The following is a 19040-nucleotide window of genomic DNA, read 5'->3' on the forward strand; positions in this document are numbered from 1 at the left end:
TTAATAAAACGGATTTTTTGGATTTTATATAAATTTTTAAATCCAAACCCTCATGGAAGTAATATTTAGAAAAAGAAATTTGTTTGTTAAGTTTCTTGAGAGATAAAATTTTTTAATTTTTCTTAACGAAATACTTTATTTCTCCAAAAAACCTTTGGTTTAAGTGCTTCATCGCTGGAATATGCAGTCAAACACTATTCGCGCGATACGAAAAACAATGAGCAAAAGCGAAACCAAATTCGAGTTTGACAGATGGATTGCTGGCTTTCCAACAATGAAGATCAAATGCTGGGAAAATCAAATCAGCAAGAAGGAGAAGGTTTGCTGGTTTCCAGCTAAAATTTGGATTGCTGAATGTTTCAAGCATTTTTTTTTGCTGGAAATCGTGACCAAAATTCACTGTGTACACTGTTTAAAAGTTGATACTTCAGCTTCAGCTTACGAAAATAATTAACTTGACTTATTATTGACAAGATCCATGCTTAGTTCATTTTTTTAAACAAAGATGTAATTCTTATTGAATGTTAATGTATTTCTTAATTGTTACTATAAATTTGTTTAACGTTCTGTACCCAAAATAATGAAGTTTGCCATCTGCTTTCAGGCTGTTTGGAGCTATTTTTTTTTTAAATTTTGGTTGAAGAGGGTGAAAATACCCTCTTTTCAAAAATGTTACAGAACAGAAAATAGAGGTCTTTTGAAGTCACTCTTAAAGCTTTCTAGGGAATTTAAGAAAAATTACATTGTGGTAAATGAAATGACGTGACGCATTAGAATTCATTCGTGGAACAAAGGTTTGGAATCACCACCTCAAAAACATGAACATTTTGATCGGCATGTCTCAGCCATCTTATTACATATTGGAATTCATTCGATCTCATCCAAGATATCGTGAACAAAACCTTCTTAGAATGTATTTCACAAAATGTTAATATTGAGTTTATATGACCTCAATTTAGTTTGAAGTTGGGGCATTTTAAAAAGAATTGAACTTCAAATTCAAACCCGATCATCTCAGGGTGGAGTGGACCAATTTTCAAAACTCGAGTTGCATTCGAATCCTTTTTTCTAAAAAATCCAACACCATTGGTTGGATTTTTGTGCGATTTATTTGCAATGAACTTAAAATACATTAAACAGCTATTTAAGGCATCGTCCAAAAGTTCCAATATTCCAATATTTAATAAAATGGCTGAGATACGGCCGATCAAAATTATTATGTTTTTGAGGAGGTGATCCCAAACTTTTGGCCGGCAGTGTGAGTATTTATCTTATGCATTCCAGATGCATATTTTTGTGTTAAATACATACACTGCATACTTATGATGAGTTGATGCTTAGAATTTAATCTTTTTCTAAACCTTTTAAACATTTTTATCATAATTTTGTTTGATGAAGGAACATTTTCGGGTGAAAAGTTTGTCAAAATAAAAACCTTTATTGAACTTACATTTAGAATCAGCGCCTAGTTAGTTGCGTCACATTAGGAGCAAAAGCCTGTTGTAAAAATTAATCTAGTGATGTGTCACAACGAAGTAGATCGCTCGTTAAATTTAAAAACGCATCTTAATTGAAAATAAAAAACTACAAGTTTTTTGTTCATGCAAAATAAATGTTTCCAAAGAATTTCCTCGCCAAACATATTAGAAATCTTCTGTCCTGAAAGAAATTTGAAAACGCTGAAAATTCCCCTGATGTGATGCAACGAAGAAAAGGGGCTTTTGTATTGAAAATCACTGAATGAAAAAACTTTAAATTGATTGCAAATTAAAGGTTTACTTGGTTAGACCTTAGTGAATTATAGACTTTTAATCAAATTTTAACACCTAAAAATTATTACCAAAATCATTCAAAAAGTTTGTCCAAGTGATGTGACCCATTTTTAGAATTTGTCATTTTGCCTTTTTTTTGTTGAGGTATAAAAGAGGAATATTTTGGAGTGTAATACACTATGGTTTTTATGCGGTATGAAATCCGTCGTTAACGTTTAAGTCCTGGAACTTTTTGGCTTAAAACAACGTGTTGATTGGCAAGAGCCGTGTGGAAGAATCTTAGCCACGGCAAAAAAAACGAATTAAAAGAAGCAGAGTTAGATAAAACCGCGTATAATACCTTAGTGTTTATTGTTTATGTTTAACATTTGTTAGAAAGATCCCCGAGAAAAGAAACTGCAAAAAGCTGTGCAATCCAAAAAAACACCAATGCTTTTGTATTGACTATATTCGTAGATCTGGATCTTTGTCAATCATGGCAGACGAATATATTCTTACATCATTGGCACAGAACTTTCACACTATTAGCATTTATGTATAAGCTTTTCGCCGAATGTCATTTCAGATGCCTGAAAGAAACAATTAAAAATATTTTTTCGTTTCTCCCTATCCCATCATAAATAAAACAAAGGAGAATATAAACATGTTTTGAAAAGTTGGTAAGAATCAATGCACGAATGGCCGTGGCAGTTCGAAAATAAACACTCGTTTCTCAACCAGGGATGCCAGGTGGTTTTATAAAAAATCAGGACACCATGAGTAAAAAATTCAGGATTTTCTAGGATACCACTAATTCTGCTTAAATTGGATAAATAAAGGCGAAACACAGGTACTGTAGACGCCCTAATTTATGGAACTTCGGCTAAAGAATCTCGGCTGACCTGCAGTTTATATGAAAAAAAAAAACAGCATTTAATTTTTTTTGAGCCAAAAATTACTATCGGTTAAAAGGTTAAATTATCTTATTTCAGTTTTATTCGCTGTCCTAATCATTTTAACTGAAAATCAGGTCAATTGAATGCATTTAAAGGTCGTTTTTTAAAAAAAAACAGGATTAATCAGGACAATTGAAAAAATCAGAATGGTCTCTCAAAAATCAGGACAAATCCTTAATAATCAGGGTACCTTAAGGTTGCCAGATCGCCCGGTTTTATCTGGGTTTGCCCGGATATTTAACATACTAAATTTTATGAACAGTCAGTCCGACCCGGCCTGGTTGCCCGAATTTTTTTGAAAAATGCCCGGATTTTTTCACTTTATTTGGCAAATTATTATTAAAAAAAAAACAACAACAACAGACACCTCTAAAACGGAATATTTTGAGCAATTTTTATAAAAATAATCATGAAAGGTTTTTTCGGAAGCCTTAAATACGGTTCAAAATCAATCGATGAGTTTTGATGAAAAAAATTTTTTTTCAATTTTTTTTCCTTGATTTTTGTTGAGGAATTTCTGAGTTTTGACAAAATTTGCCTGGATATTGCCCGGATTTATGGTCATCAATTTGAAATCGAATGCCCGGAATGTCCGGCCCGGATACGTGCTGAAAAAAATCTGGCAACCTTAGGATACCCGGCACCTCTGTTCTCAACTGACCCTAGTAGAACACATGGCAAAGTGATGCAACTGACAAGAGGAGTCGAGAGAGTTGTTTTGAGTTCGATGTTGGTAATTTTTTTTTGTTACGTTTGAAAGATTCGCTCGAGAGCTCGTGTCTTTATGCCAATGCTATCTAGTCAATCATCCCATCTTTGGTCATGCACGTTTTATTAAATTTTCTGCATAGAATAAACACCAATTGTCTTTGAAATTCTGCCAACTCTTCTTTGGTGTTATATTTGTGATATTTTTAAAATGAATACCATGAAGAAACAGAAACAAAACATTACTCACCGACAGCATCCATAACCGAGGCGTTTTCACTGCACTTGAGAAACATGTTGTAGAAGTTGACCATGACCAGGCCCCGATTTTTGGCCACCAGCTCCAGCACCTCGTCCTGGACGTTCCGGCTCGAGTTGCACAGGGCGTAGGCGGAGGAGTGCGAAAAAATGACCGGAGCCTGCGATGTGGCTAGGGCATCCTTCATCGTCGCAACAGATGCCTTCGACAGATCAACAACCATCCCGAGCCGATTCATTTCACGGATGATGGTCTGCATGGGGAAGAAAATGAACAATTAGTTAAAATTAAGCTTTTAAAATCAAAGTGATACGGGCCTTGAGAAACCCATAGTTAGACTTAATGTTATGTTTTTAATTTTTAATTTTTAATTTTAAGTAATCATTTGGATCAACATGTGATCCGTTGATAAGAAATAAATAACAAATAACAAATAACAGTACAGTTGAAACTATAATCCCTATATACTGAATTTTTAGTACGACCATGGTTAAACAGTTGGAATATTCATGAAACTATTCAATTCACGTGGATAAAAAAAGTCAACATCATAGAGTGAAGCCAATGAAGGAAAATTTCTAATTCCAATGCTGGATTGCAGAGAGATAGCAGCAGCTCAATTTGAAACACCAATATCAGAAAATTAAATTTCTCAATTTGTTTTCCTCCCTCAAAAGCCACGGTTAGTCATCGACGGGCGGAGCAAATTATTGATGACAAAACGTGCCACTCGTGACAGTAACAAGGTACCTAGGTCAACAACGACCTTAAAGAAATAAATTCAACATAAATTGACACTTTGGCCTGGACCATTTGCTCCGGAAAGAGTAGCAGCACCAGTAGAATATCGCCATCAGTTTGAATATACGTGTGGGAGTTTGTTTTTTTTCCTTCGATGCTCTGTCAATTTAGTGCAACCGATCTCTGGATTGGCGGTGTCCCGTGCATGTCATCCACCAGGCAGCATCAATGCTCGTGTGTCGTATGCTTTTACAGCAAATGTGACGCCTCTATATCTGAGTTCAAACTCGACGAATGAGTAAAAAATAAACTACCCACTACTCTGTTGATGTTATGGCGAGGTCACATAAAACAACGATTTTATCACCAGCATTGTGCTGTGGTTTGTATGGGATCAATATATAGTTATGGCGGACAGACAGCTGTTTTGCACCGACTTACTTTAGTAGGGTAGTCAGCCCCACAGTTCTTCCAATGTTCGTTCATTCTGCTTAGTTTCTAGATTTCCATTTTTTGCTTGTTTGTTCCACTTGATTCGACAGGCGACGTCGCTTGATCCTGGCTACAGAGAGTAGTAGTGGGCGCTATCTATCAACCACGAGAATATTGCGGTATAAATCCTACATCATTGACCAGCTGGATGAAGTGGTGGCTCCAGAGAGTGGGTCCGAAAAATAACAGGTTCAATCTACTGTCTGTCATGTCTACCCGGTGTTCCCCATGAATGCAGAATGTTAACAGGAGCGGAATATGTAAGCTGATGGTTGGCAAGGCTTTTGCCACTAACCAAGGACTACGTATGAGCTGAATGGATTCTTTTTTTGCTTCCACCTCGCTGCACAGCACCATTGCTTGACGTTTGATATGCCTCTCAACTCAACTACACAGCTGACCTACAATGTTCAGCCTGGGAGACTGGGAAGGTCAGTTTTCATTCATATTTCAATTTATGCTTCAACAGTAAAACTACCTGCCAGCAGCAGTAAAACCAAACCGAAGTGGAGTTGTAGCTTGAATTTAGATTTTGTTTTCGGAATATTAGGATTTATGAATTGAAAATTCCTTTTGCCAGCGAACTCAGTATTAATTTTATCTCAACGATCGTAATTAAACGAAAATGCTGGAACCAAAAAATTTTTTATGTTCAACGTAGAGCAAATAAATACACTCTGAAAAAGCAAAAATAATCTGGATCTATCGATCGATCCCGCATTTTTTGTTCAGTAAGAATATCATTCAATTTAAGATTTTATTGCGTTTTAAAAGGGTTTAGCAAAACGTGCGATAATGAAAATACTACGAACATCTTAGAGTTGGCCAAAAAATAGTAAAAGCTTAAAAGCACGAAAAATTGAGAATGCCAAACTCAATTATTGTCATTTTTGTCATTTTTGTAATTTTTGTAACTTTTGTCATTTTTGTCATTTTTGTCATTTTTGTCATTTTTGTCATTTTTGTCATTTTTGTCATTTTTGTCATTTTTGTCATTTTTGTCATTTTTGTCATTTTTGTCATTTTTGTCATTTTTGTCATTTTTGTCATTTTTGTCATTTTTGTCATTTTTGTCATTTTTGTCATTTTTGTCATTTTTGTCATTTTTGTCATTTTTGTCATTTTTGTCATTTTTGTCATTTTTGTCATTTTTGTCATTTTTGTCATTTTTGTCATTTTTGTCATTTTTGTCATTTTTGTCATTTTTGTCATTTTTGTCATTTTGGTCTTTTTTTTTGTTTTCGTCTCAATATTTTTTAAGATAAATTTGTTTAAGCTCTCTGGAGCCACTGAAGTGTTTTTATATTCTGTTTTCCAGTTTAGTTCTTAAAAAGTCAATTTTTGGGTTCATCCATTCTGGCTCATTTTCATTCTCTCATCAGATTGTCATTAAGCATTCCACCCTTTACGACGAAAGACACACGTTTAGCGCAGCATGAAATTGAACGCTTGGTAGCTCGCGGAACGTACATTTCCATTTGTTAGCACCCCGTTTTCCAAAACCTCTCGATTGGTTCGGACGGAACATAAAGTCATCAGACTCAGAAAACTTACCTTGCCATATGCTGTCAGCCCGCCGTGCTTGACGTCGTACTTGGGGGCGTCCGCGTTGCTCGAATCAGCCCAGGGCGTGTGGCAGGTGGTTGTCAGCGTCATGTAGCGGACACCCAGCGCGTAGTAGATCCGCAGGACTCCGAGCGATCCGCCAAGCGAGTGGCCACCCTCGACACCAATTAGTGAACACATCTGATGGTTTTTGTGCGCTTGGATGATGTCTGCGGTTGATGTTCGGAATTCAGCGGGACCAGGTTCAGATTGCCAGGAAGGTGGTGTTGAGAGAAAACATAAAGTCATGTAAAGCACGGAAAGAAGAGATAATTAACGTCCTGGTTCGGAGATAAAAGATTCATGATAGACGTGACATTCACTGGTCCAAATGGCCATCCGGTGTTACTTTGAGGTGATAAAACAACATCACAAGCATACAGCTAGCAGCAGCAGCATGGCAAGTCGATATGATTTACAACGGATGCTGTTTTCAGAAATCAGATGATCCCAGGTCACATTTCCAAAGGCAAACTATGTATGTACATTAGGGTGTGGCGATTAAGAACTTTCATAAAAATTATGAATTCCGTAGATCTAATATGATTCCTTCAATATCTTGTCAGATACAAGTATTGTGGTAATTTCAATTGATTTTGTCATAGACGTACCCCAAATAACCCGCTTTAAACTTGTTTGCTTAAAAACATACGAATTTACGATTTTCGAAAAAGTTGTGCTGTAGAAAATTTCCTCTAAAGAAGTTATAAGTTGGTTTTGATACAGTAAGATGTTGAGATGTACCTAATATTCGTCCGGTTCTACGGAATTTAAGTTTTTCTTTCCTTCTGCAGATATTCCTTTTAACACAATCGTCACTCTTATCTTTGCACATATTTCGAAAAAGAAGCTCCAAAACAGTTAAAAAAGTTGTGTTTTCACGAAAAAAAATGAGAATATGCGACGTCGGAAAAACACGACCTTTCTCTCCGCAATATATAGAGGCAAATCTGACCATAAATTAAAAACAAGATGATCGAAAATCACTTGAAATTCGAAAATTGTTTATTGTTATCAGCAGAGTCAAATTGTGTTCTTGTGTTCAAGTGTAGTTAAAAAAAAAGATTATTATCAAACCCTTGACACGGTTAAAAAAAAGCAATTTTCGTATTTTTTTAATAATATATGCAAAGTATTTTCAGTAAATAATCAAGGCCTTAAAGAGAGTTAAACTTCTGAATTAAGGGTATTTTTTTGAAGAAAAAGGGTGAGTAGTCTGTTGATTTGAGTTGCATAGTTTTCCTTTTTATTATTTTGTAAGAAGGTCGGAAAATTTTTGGACTTTCCAATCACTTCTCAATGCATTATTTTGATTGTTATTTCCATAACAAAGTTTTGGTATTGATGCTTGATTTGATTTGATGATTGGTGGTTTTAAAGTAATGTCACTGTTTAGGAAACAATTCAGGTAGAACATTATCCGATATAATATTTTTTCAATAATTTTTTATAACAAAATACAGAACAATTAGAATATTATAAAACATCAGAGAGGATCAAACAATTTCACATGATTTCGAAACCAAATTTTCAATGTTTATTTTCGGCATTTATTGTGAGCTGCGTATTCTTCAAATACGTATCATGAAATAAGATTGATTATTTGAAAGCAGTCCAAATGGCAATTCAATGAAGTTTATGATAAAAAAATACAAATTAGTAATTTTTAATAAATGGCCTTTATTGATAGGTCCACAATTCGCAACAAAAGAAAATTTTGGGTCGAAAGCGCATAGACAATTCTAAAGCAATCAATCTTAATTTTTATTCATATTTCCTTATTAAATGTTTGATTCCTCATCTGGACTTATTTATCATAAATATAATTTTAATTATGACAATATTGTTCTTTAGTTTTGGCTGCATAATCAGTAAATAAACTGAATTCAATTTTTTTTCATTTTCAGAACTCAAGAGTAAAATTTATGATCAACTTATGATATTCAAAACAACAATTTATCACAACAGTTTAGAAAAATTGAATGAGTATTTGGGTTGGGAGAAGAATCTGAATGTGTTTTAAAATTTTCTCTTTTAGATCAGGTCAAGGTTCAAGAATTTCAATGCCGATTTAGACTTATTTGGGGACGCTGCTGATTCAAAGCATGGAATCAGTTTTCGAAGCCTTAGTTCCATCAATCCTATTGCGCATTTTGGAATATTTTTTGGCATGGCTTAAAATTTTATGTTCAAATCCATTGAGAAAAATATTAAAAAAATGTATTTCTATTATTTCGTTGCTATTCATTGAAATATGGAAATATTTGTTTCAAAACATTATGTTAAAAACAGTTCATCCTTATTATAGTTTAATTTCTGCTAAATCATGGCATCTGGTGACTCTGAATTCATGGTAACCCTTTTTTTTATTTTTCTGACAATGATAGAGATTTATGTGGATCTTTTCATCAGAACATTTCAAGACTCTTGAATCAATAATTTTTTGAATAAAATAAGATTTATGTATATAAGATGGGACATCATGAAAAAAGGATGTCCTGTTTGGTTAGTTATAACTATTTTACTTGCTACTTTTATTGCTTTGCCGTCTCAAGCAAAGTTGTAACCAGAGAATTTCCCAGCAAAAATCATATGTTAGAATTGCATTGGCATCGCGTGGGAACGAAATATTCAGGAAAAGCCAAATTATCCAAACCTATTTTTGCATTTTGTCATACATAATTTGAAATCAAAATCCGAGTACCTTAATCTCATTTTAAAATACTGCAAAAATGTTCTTTATCGTTTTGACCACAAAGAAAACCTTTTTTTCTAGAGTCATTTGGGAGAATATGCACCTGCTAAGATAAATGACTGAGTAAATGGAATACATAAGCTGAAAAGTCGAGTGTCATTGCAGCGTGTTCTTCGTATTTATATCTTCTACTAATATTGTGTGAAAAAATTGCTTTAAACTTTTATAACCATGAAAAAAATCGATTTTAAAGAAACTCTTTTCAGTACAATCCAATAAAATAATTGGATTGAAATGCCCCAGTCAGTGTAAGCAAATAAAATTCCAAAATATTGGATCAAATCGACTGAAAAAACATGATGTTAACAATGAAGACAAACTAATTATTATTAATTTATGTTGAAAAAAGTGAAAAAAATTGCTTTTACTAGTTTGAATATTCATAAAAAAGTGCGGTTTCAATTCTATTCAATTTAAAAATCGATATTTATTACTGTATTTTTAACAGTGTCGGTTTCAACCAATTTTTTTGCTGCTGTTTGAAACAATTCAAACCAACCAATTCAATTATCAGTGCAGGTTTTTTAATTCAAACCTGATTGAAAGTTTCAATAAACATGCAATCTTATAATTATTCCTTACTCCTATATAAGTGAAGAAAAAGACCGATTTATAATTTTGATAATCTATGCTCCAAAATCAAGAGTAAGACACGTGGTTTTGTTTACAACTTAATGAACAGCACCTTGAGAAGAGGGTGATGTGTCCAAAATTCGGCGAGGGCAGTTTTACATTTGTTTCAAATATTCCTTGAGCAACTTATAAAATCAATGATGTTGATGTTTTTAACAATCACCTTGGCGTAAAAGCCAATTTTTTTGCTCACGATTTATCTTTAAAGTGATGCAAATCGATCAAAGAATTCATTATGGTTCATGTTTGCGTTCAATTGAATAAAAGGCAATTTTTTGAATTTTTATTATAAGTTACTGATATCAAGAACATATGTATGTAAAAAGAATTAACACTAAAATTCACAACCCCCCAAAAAAAAGGATCAAAATATAGTCGTTTGAGTTTCACACCGCCATACAGTGGTTCAATTCCCGAGAAAACAAAAAATCAAGAGCATTTGATTTCTTAGACATTTTTCTCTCTTCTTAATAATTACGAAGATAATCGAATGACAGATTGGATAGCAGTAGTTAAAATGCGAAACCGATATCGAAACGTACTTTTGCCCACCTTTGGGGCAAAAGATCGAATGATGTGGAGTAAAAGTTTCAAATTATTTCTAAAGTATTCATTGGTTTTCATAGATTTTGACCAGCAAATAGGTTCTTTGATACGATCAATTATCAATTGAATATATGAGAAACCGTGATTTAAACGTGTTTTTGGAGTTATTCCTGATAACTTTTGATTGCTTAAAACTGATAATACACCGAAATTTATATAAGCATTGTTTTAAAATATTATGAAGATGTTTTCTTATGACTTTAAGAGAAAACTGCATTTTAAGATCCAATAGGAAATCAATCTTGTTCGTGATCCAAGATTCTTTGCTCAGAAGTTAAATTGGAAGAAAGAAGTGCTTCTACTGTTCTAAACCGTTCTCCAAAAATGGTAGAAAAAGGCAGACCAATTTTTAATATGTTGTCGTCCGGAAATATGGGATTCTATCTAACATTAAGTGGAGTTCTATGATTCTTTTTCCTCAAATCTGTAGTTGAAGATTGAAAGTTTAAAAGTTTTATCGTTTTTTATGAATGAATTCCATTAAATAAATTTCAACTTCATTTAAAAATACTTATTTTTCTTGAAATAGGTGTGAAGCAAGCCTAGCAAAAATATAAATTTAAACTTTTACTAGTACTTCTTTGAGAACTCCTAAACGAGTACACTCATGCATGACTATCATATTCATAGTTCCGTGTAGCCTGAAAATGCCAGAACACGGTAAAATATATGGATAGATTATCTTGACTGCTTCAAAAATAGACTTTCTGTTAGCTTTTCTGGGCTTCGGACCACTGTGCGCCAGGGTATTTTGGATATTCAACAAGTGTTTTAAAATTCGAAAAAAGTTGCAATCTGACACACCCCATGGATGAAGTTGTTAGGGGCCACTCAAAAACGTAACGCGTTTAGAGGGGGGAGGTATGGCAGTTTTTTTACGCTTTGTGGATTTTGGATAGAAAATCTGAGAAGAATACATTGTAGGAGGGAGGAGGGGTTAAAAATGTTCGAAAATTGCGTTACGGAATATTTGAATGGCCCCTTAAAACTTTTTTTATAAAACTCTTTCGAAAATGTAAAATTTAGTTTAGTTTGAAGATTTAGTTAAGTTTTTCCAACCGAGTTTCTCAAGTTTTGGAGCTCTTAATCTTCATATGCAAAAAAATTTTTCCCCTAAGATCTAGTTTTTGTTAATCAATGGTTAACTGTTTCAAGTTGTTTAAATCATCCCTATTTATAGGCATTCCTTTTAGAAATTGTTTGTTGGAAAAACCTGTTTCTCAAAAGTTAATATACTCTTTTGCTATTTAAGGAGTTCACATATTCGAGAAAAATGCAACATTTTGTTTTGTGAATTACTTTCGAATGCATGAATGGAAATTGATGAATTTCAGCAAAACTGCCTAGTAATGTAATGTTTATATGAGAAAAATGTTTGTAAAGTTTTGATTAGTGGGTTTGAGAAAGCGTCCAATGAGAAATTTTTTCGGCACCCTTTTTTTTCTCAATTAAGGCTTTTTTTGATTACGTTTTATGCTTTCTGAAGCTTGACCTTCAAAATTACTAAAAATTTTTGATTTTGTTGAAGTTATAACAAATTTAGCATCATTTTGCCTTCTTCGGCAAAAAAGACAACATATTTGACTTTCTATCACTCCACCATAGTTTTTGCGAAATGGTACGGTTTCAGATCCATCCAGGCTAGACTTGTCAATAAAATTTTTTGACTGGAAATCTAGCAGCTGCTCGCTAAAAAGTTTGTTTTGCTGTCCATTTCGTATTTTTTCAAATTATCTTTTCGCTAGCAGTCCAAATATTTTGCGTACAATTTTACCACCGTATTTATGTTGATTTTACCGGTTGGCAGCTTTTCTATCTTGTAGAAATGAAGTCAGTCATGCTAGACGAACCACTCAGAAAAATTCACCTTTTTTATCACTTCCCCTGATGAAATTTTCGGATTGTGCTTGATAAAACCTCTTACATTCCTTAACTTCATGGAATCAATCATCTTCACTTTTAATCAAATTTTATCTCACTGTTAGTTTCTCTACGACTTCCTTACTGATTCATCATATGAACTCTGGTCGAATAGTTGATTTCCAGCTGATTTAAGATCTCCCACCAAAACTTTCCTGGATTTTCATAGATCCTGCCCAAAAAATTAGATGAGCATCTGTATTGGACGCTATTTAAAAAACCACTGTACAAATTTTTACTTAATTTCGCACACGTAATCATTACATTACTAGGTAACTTTACTGAAAATTTTGTCAATTTTATAAAGTTATCCACATAACAATGTGTTGCATTTTTTTCGAATAAACTCCTCATGCTATTGAAGGTTTCAAATACTTAGATACATGGTAATTTCAGGAATGAAAATTTAGTACTAGAAACAGTACTTTACAGCTTACAGCAAAATTATCAATCGACACACCCTAATGTACATTGTCCCAACAGTGCACTGACGGTAGTGATTATGAAACACTGCATGTTCTCGCGTCTGGAATTAACAGCGCTTTGCTGGCTGGCTGGGGAAATAGTAAGGTCCCACAATCATATGCACTATGCTGCTTGCTGCTAACAGCACGAGTCCTATTCCGACTTAATTAAAACTTGCAAACATCGTGTAGAACATTTTAGGTGGTGGTTAAGGGAAAAACGATTCATCAAATTTGGCACTATATATACCAAACTAACTATGTAAGCTACATATCCTTGAAACTTACCGAAAACGGATGTGCAAGCTGTCAGATGTGGCGAGTAGCGGTCCGTCAGTCTTCTGATAACATCGATCTGTTCCAGCGTTATTTGCACCGCGTCCTTGTGTTGCGCCTCGCAGGGCACGTAGGCGGCCCAGAACTGGAAAGTTACAAAAAAAATAATATAAGAGCGATTGGATTACGCGTTTTGCTCAATAAGCGGTTTTGCATTTTGAACAGTTTATCGCGCCGAATGGAAATTTCTACTTGATTGCATTGCTCTGAGCCGTTGAACCGAACGCAGGAGATAAAGGTTGATTCTTATTGGAGATCAGCATACTGATACTGTGATTCTCTTGGAGCAAAATGTGCATTCTATCATCAAAGTTCAGTGTAATAGAAATTCTATCTTTTAGAAATATTTTGCATTTAGAGTTTGATTCATTTTTAAACCTTCATTTCATGATTATGTATTCTTTCTCGAAAAAAATCTCAATAGTGCGCAATAATGAACACAAGAAGGTAAAACTAATAAAAAAAAATTATATTTCGGGTATTTAGCAAAAATAATATTTGTTGCAAATTTCCAACAATATGAAACAGTTATACTTTTTTGTTCTTCACATGAGACAATAAGAAATAAACGCTATTTCCTAATTTCTTTTGCACCAATCATAGTTCCTTAAAAATTAGGCGAAAAATCAAAGCTATGAGTTTTGAACCAAAACGAAGCTTAAAAGATCTCAAGGTTTGAGAGATTAAATAATGACACCAAATCGACTCGATCTATTGTACACATCCAAAATTACCTCATATTTCAAAAGAGATTGATTCCTACCTTGAAGAAAATCACGTCGTATCATCGCCTCAGATTTTCCACCATTTGGATATAGAATTCAAAACCCATTTTCCTTATCGCTCAGTTTAAGGCCTTTAATTTATTTTAAAGAAAATCATTTTTCTGTAGATGGGGAAAATTGAGGCCAACGCTGACCGTTAAATAATAACTTTTCAATTTTTTTTTCGTCTTTAAGAACGTAAACCATCGTTTCCTGTAATGTTTCGTGTATTTTTTGTGTAATGATTTTATGAATTACAATATTTTGAAAGTATTCAATTGTAAAATTTTCTGTAACATTCAACTTGTTATACTGCTTTGAGAAAGAACCTTAAAACTTTTAAAAAGAAAATAAAGCTAACTCAAGACTAGCATAAATTTGGTAAATTCAAACGAAAATCTTGTTGCATGAGAGAAAATCCGAGCTCAATTAAGTTTTCCCCATTTCACCGAAGCTCAACCCATACGAAAACCCTCAGAGGACAAGATTAAAAGTGGAAAACTAGCTAGCTTCTTAGCAAAATTTGTGTAAGACAAGCTTGCATCCTTCGAAGCGTCGTCGTCTTCGTCTCTCTCGCTCTCTGACTTCCTCTCTCGCTCTAGGTATCAATTTACGACCCGCTTCGGTCGAATGAAAATTCAAGCTTTATTATCCTTATCGGAAGGGAAAAAGTTCTTCAACCGAAAGGCTTCTTCTTCTTCTGAGTCTACGGGTAAGGCTAAGGGTTGTGGGTTTTCTCGATGATTGAGAACGTGAGCTTCCCGGAGCTTGATCCACTGACTGGACCAAAGAAATAAAGAAAAAGGAGTTTGATTGTTCTGAATTTATTATGCACAAGGTTGGATTAGAGGGGAAACCAGATACGCTCTTGTACTTGGAGTCCTTCTAGAGTTTTCTCTAGTTATACATAGTTTTCCTTCTGTCTTGGTGTTGTAACACTCAATCTGGAAAGTTAAAGTTTTTTTTTCTAGTTGCTTTATGTTGTGTTTCACCAATTTCTTTTTGTATTGAATCATGCACACATATCTATTCTACCAACAGAATTCGTATGTTTAGAAGTTTGCCAATTTTCTTATCGATTAATTTGCGTTTATTAATCTCGTTATCAACAGTCGACAGACTGCATCCAAAAGTTAATTTTTTTTAACAAATTAAAAAACAACTTCATGTCTCGAATAATGTAGAAATATCTTTATTGACACTCGAAGAAAATTCTAAAATTTCCTCTACAAAATTAAAAGAATCAACAGAGCAGATATCTGTGCTTGATAAATGACAGGATAGTTTAAAAGTTGAAGGATATATTAAAACTAGCTGACCCGGTGTGCTTTGCTACACCTCCAAAAATTATTTAAATTTGTGTTAACTTGTTATTTAAATTTTCTTTTATTTGCAAAAATAATTTAATTCAATTTCAGAATCATTCAAATGTTTTTCCAAAATAAAATTGCAACTTTTTTTTTATTTTGAAATCTTAATTTTTTTTTAAATCCGTGTTCGAATCTTATTTATGTTTCTGGGTTTCTTTGCTTCAAAAGGTTTATAACTTATGCCAATATATTTTTCATATATGGAATCTTCATTGTCCCCTCACGGGACACCTATTTGACCTATGCGGCCTCGAATTAATTTACAAATTGTGAGAGTGACCCCCTCCTCCATTCCTTTATCTTTAATGGAAGGAAAGGTGGGTCTTGTAAGATCAGAACGTACCCTCTCATGACACTACCTTATGAGTTGTTCGTTTGCTTCATTAGTTGTCGAGTTATGCTATAAAATTTGTATCGGAGTCCCACTTCCTATCTATCTTCTACCTGGAAGGAGGGGATCAAGATCAAACATTCCGTGTATTTAAATACACTCCCATGCCAAATTCTGTTCCATTTGATCGATTGTATGATTGTTTCCATGTCATATTTGGTTTTATTTGTTAGATAAGTTCTTGGTTTATGCAAAACAATTGTATGTGAGTTCTCTTCTTACCCAACTGTATCCCCAATTGAAGGAGAAAAAAGCCTAAAATAAGCATATAACCATTTTACGTAACCAAATGCTTTCCCATGCCAAAGTTGTTTCTATTTACTCGATTAGTTCTCGAGTTATGCGAAGAATTGTAAAGGAGCCCCCCTCTCTTCTTCCTATCACCCAACTGGAAGGAGGCAGTAGTACCAAATATTCACAGAAATATACCTTGAGCTTAAATACTCTCCCAAGCCGAATTTCGTTCCATCTGCTGGGTAAGTTCCCGAGTGATGTAAGAAATTGTATGGGAGCACTCTCCTCCCTTAAGATTTTCCTACTTAAAGAACGGAGGGTTCTCAAAATATCATAGAAACATTTTTCGTAATCAAATACCTTCCCACGCCAAATATGATTCCATTCGCTTGATTATTTGCCCAGTAATGCTGAAAATTGGATAGAACCCCCCCCCACTTTCTATCTTCTCACTGGAAGGAGGGAGGGGTACCAAATATTCATAGAACTATTTATCGTACCCAAATACCTTTCCAAGCCAAATTTGGTGCCATTTGCTCGAAAAGTTTTCAAGTTATGCAGTGACAAAGAGGTTCAAGCCCCCCCCCCCCCCCTCTTTTCCTGTATCTCCACTGGATGGAAGAAGGGGTCTGAAATAATCAAAGAACCATTTCTCATATTCCACTACCCTCACATGCTAAATTTGGTTCCATTAGCTTGATTAGTTTTCCAGTTATGTTAAAAATTATAAGGTTGGGCCCCTCCCTCATTCGTATTTTACCAGTGGAAAGAAGGAGAGGTTCCAACTATTCATAAAAACATTCTTTGTACCCAAGTACCCATCCATGCCAAGTTTGGTATGATTTGCTTGATCAGTTCTCGAGTTATGAAGACTTATTACTTTTATATGAGAGACCCCCTCCCCCCTTCCAGAAAAAGGGAGGGGTCCCACAATATTATAGGAACCTTCCCTGACATCCAATACCCTCATATGCCAAGTTTCACGCAAATCGGTTCAGTAGTTTTCGAGTCTGTAGGGAACAGACAGACAGACAGACAGACAGACAGACAGACAGACAGACAGACAGACAGACAGACAGACAGACAGACAGACAGACAGACAGACAGACAGACGGATTGTCCAACAATCAATTCGGCTTTCGAAAAGGGCGATGCACAGTCGACGCCATTCGAACTGTCATCGAAACGGCTGATAAAGCCAGACTCAAGAAGAGAAGAGGGGACCGTTTTTGTGCGGTAGTAACATTGGACGTGCGTAACGCCTTCAATAGTGTCAGCTGGGCAGCGATTGCTTCTTCGCTTATAAAAATGAGGATACCGAAATATCTCTACAAATTAGTGGAAAGCTATTTCCAGAACCGCAAGCTTCTATACATGACGAGCGAAGGATTTCAGGAAATGGATGTTACAGCTGGAGTACCGCAAGGGTCTATACTGGGCCCGTACACGATGTCGTGCTACTAGCGACGGGTTACTCTACAGAAATCGTCCAGCTAAGAGCTTCAGAGGCTGTAGATGCGGTAGAGAGCTGGATGCACTCCAAAAGTTTGCAGTTGGCTCACCACAAAACCGAGATGGTCCTGATATCAAACCTAATTTCACCGCAAACAGGCAGGATTACAGTTGGATCATGCACTATCGAATCAAAGCGTGAGCTTAAATATTTGGGTGTGATGATTGACGACCGGCTCACCTTTAAAAACCACGTTGAGTATGTGTGCAAGAAGGCGGCAACAGCAACGGCCGCACTCACGAGGAAAATGGCGAACAACTCGGGGATCCGAAGTAGTCAGCGAAGGATAATTTCGAGTGTAGTTTCGTCAATCCTTCGATATGGAGGGGCGGCCTGGAAATCTGGTCTTAACATCCAGTGTAACCAGCAGAAGCTGAACAGTGTACAGAGGCGAATGAATTTGCGGGTCATCAGTGCATACCGCACCGTTTCGTCGGAGGCTGCATGCGTTGTAGCGGGAGTCATGCCCATCTCGGTTTTGTTGGTGGAGGACTCATATTGCTACGAAAATAGAGGCATGCAAAACGTGAGAACACGAGCCAGAGATAGCTCCATGGCTAACTGGCAGCAGCTGTGGGACAGCTCGGAAAAAGGGAGGTGGACCCATCGTTTGATCCCAAACATCAAAGAGTGGATGGAGAGAAAGCATGGCGAAGTGGATTTCTACATGACACAATTCCTGACTGGTCATGGATGCTTCATGAAGTATCACCACAGGTTCGGACATGCGGCCTCGCCGGTCTGCCTAACATGCGGTGACGTGGACGAGACACCCGAACACGTGGTATTCTATTGTCCAAGATTTGAAGAGGAACGTGCCAACATATTCGCCGCCTGCGGACCAGAAACGACAGCGGACAACATGTTGCAGAAGATGTGTGATGACATTAACACATGGCAGGCTGTCAGTGATGGGCTCGCCCGGATAATGGCTGCTTTGCAAAGGAGTTGGAGACTGACGCAAATTGCAATTGACGCAGTATAACGTAGGTTAACTTTACTAAGCTTAAAGAGTCCGAAGCTATGAAATGAACTACGCAAAACAATCAGCGTAGCCGATGGGACGTGAAGATGATGTTGGGCGGTCAGGATGATATTTAATTAAAATATGAACTTCTTGGCGAGTGTTGCGATAGTAGCGCTATGCGTGAATTAGACACCCCCTTACCGAAGTATTGCCTTAGGGCAGGTACCGGTTTGGGAATTAGTCTGACGCCCCAGGTGGAGTTTAGGGCATATGTATATACGGATGAGTATATAACGAGTTGACCCATTGTTCCCATGTAGACACGGCACTCGACGTGCATTGGGAACAATTCGGGGAACAACAAAAAATAAATAAATAAATAAAAAAAAAAATAAAAAAATAAAAAAAAAATAAAAAAAAAATAAAAAAAAAATTAAAAAAAAGTAAAAAAAAAATAAAAAAAAAAAAAAATAATAAAAAAAAAAAAAATAAAAAAAAAAAAAAAATAAAAAATAAAAAAAAAAACAGACCGACAGGCAGACAGACAGACAGACAGACAGACAGACAGACAGACA

At 35.3% G+C, this 19040-nt stretch overlaps 1 protein-coding gene across 1 annotated transcript in view; it reads right to left on the reverse strand.

Annotated features, from left to right (window-relative positions):
- The window catches only part of LOC129746102 (uncharacterized), a 271077-nt gene that overhangs the window by 60307 nt on the left and 191730 nt on the right, over window positions 1–19040 (reverse strand). Inside the window, exons 9-11 of the mRNA XM_055739564.1 lie at window positions 13179–13311; window positions 6462–6682; window positions 3666–3927 (exon numbers count right to left, since the gene is read on the reverse strand). Of these exons, the coding sequence (XP_055595539.1) occupies window positions 3666–3927; window positions 6462–6682; window positions 13179–13311 (616 nt within the window). The remainder of the gene's footprint in view (window positions 1–3665; window positions 3928–6461; window positions 6683–13178; window positions 13312–19040) is intronic.

This window comes from Uranotaenia lowii, chromosome 2 (genome assembly GCF_029784155.1).
Source record: "Uranotaenia lowii strain MFRU-FL chromosome 2, ASM2978415v1, whole genome shotgun sequence".
Taxonomy (NCBI): domain Eukaryota; kingdom Metazoa; phylum Arthropoda; class Insecta; order Diptera; family Culicidae; genus Uranotaenia; species Uranotaenia lowii.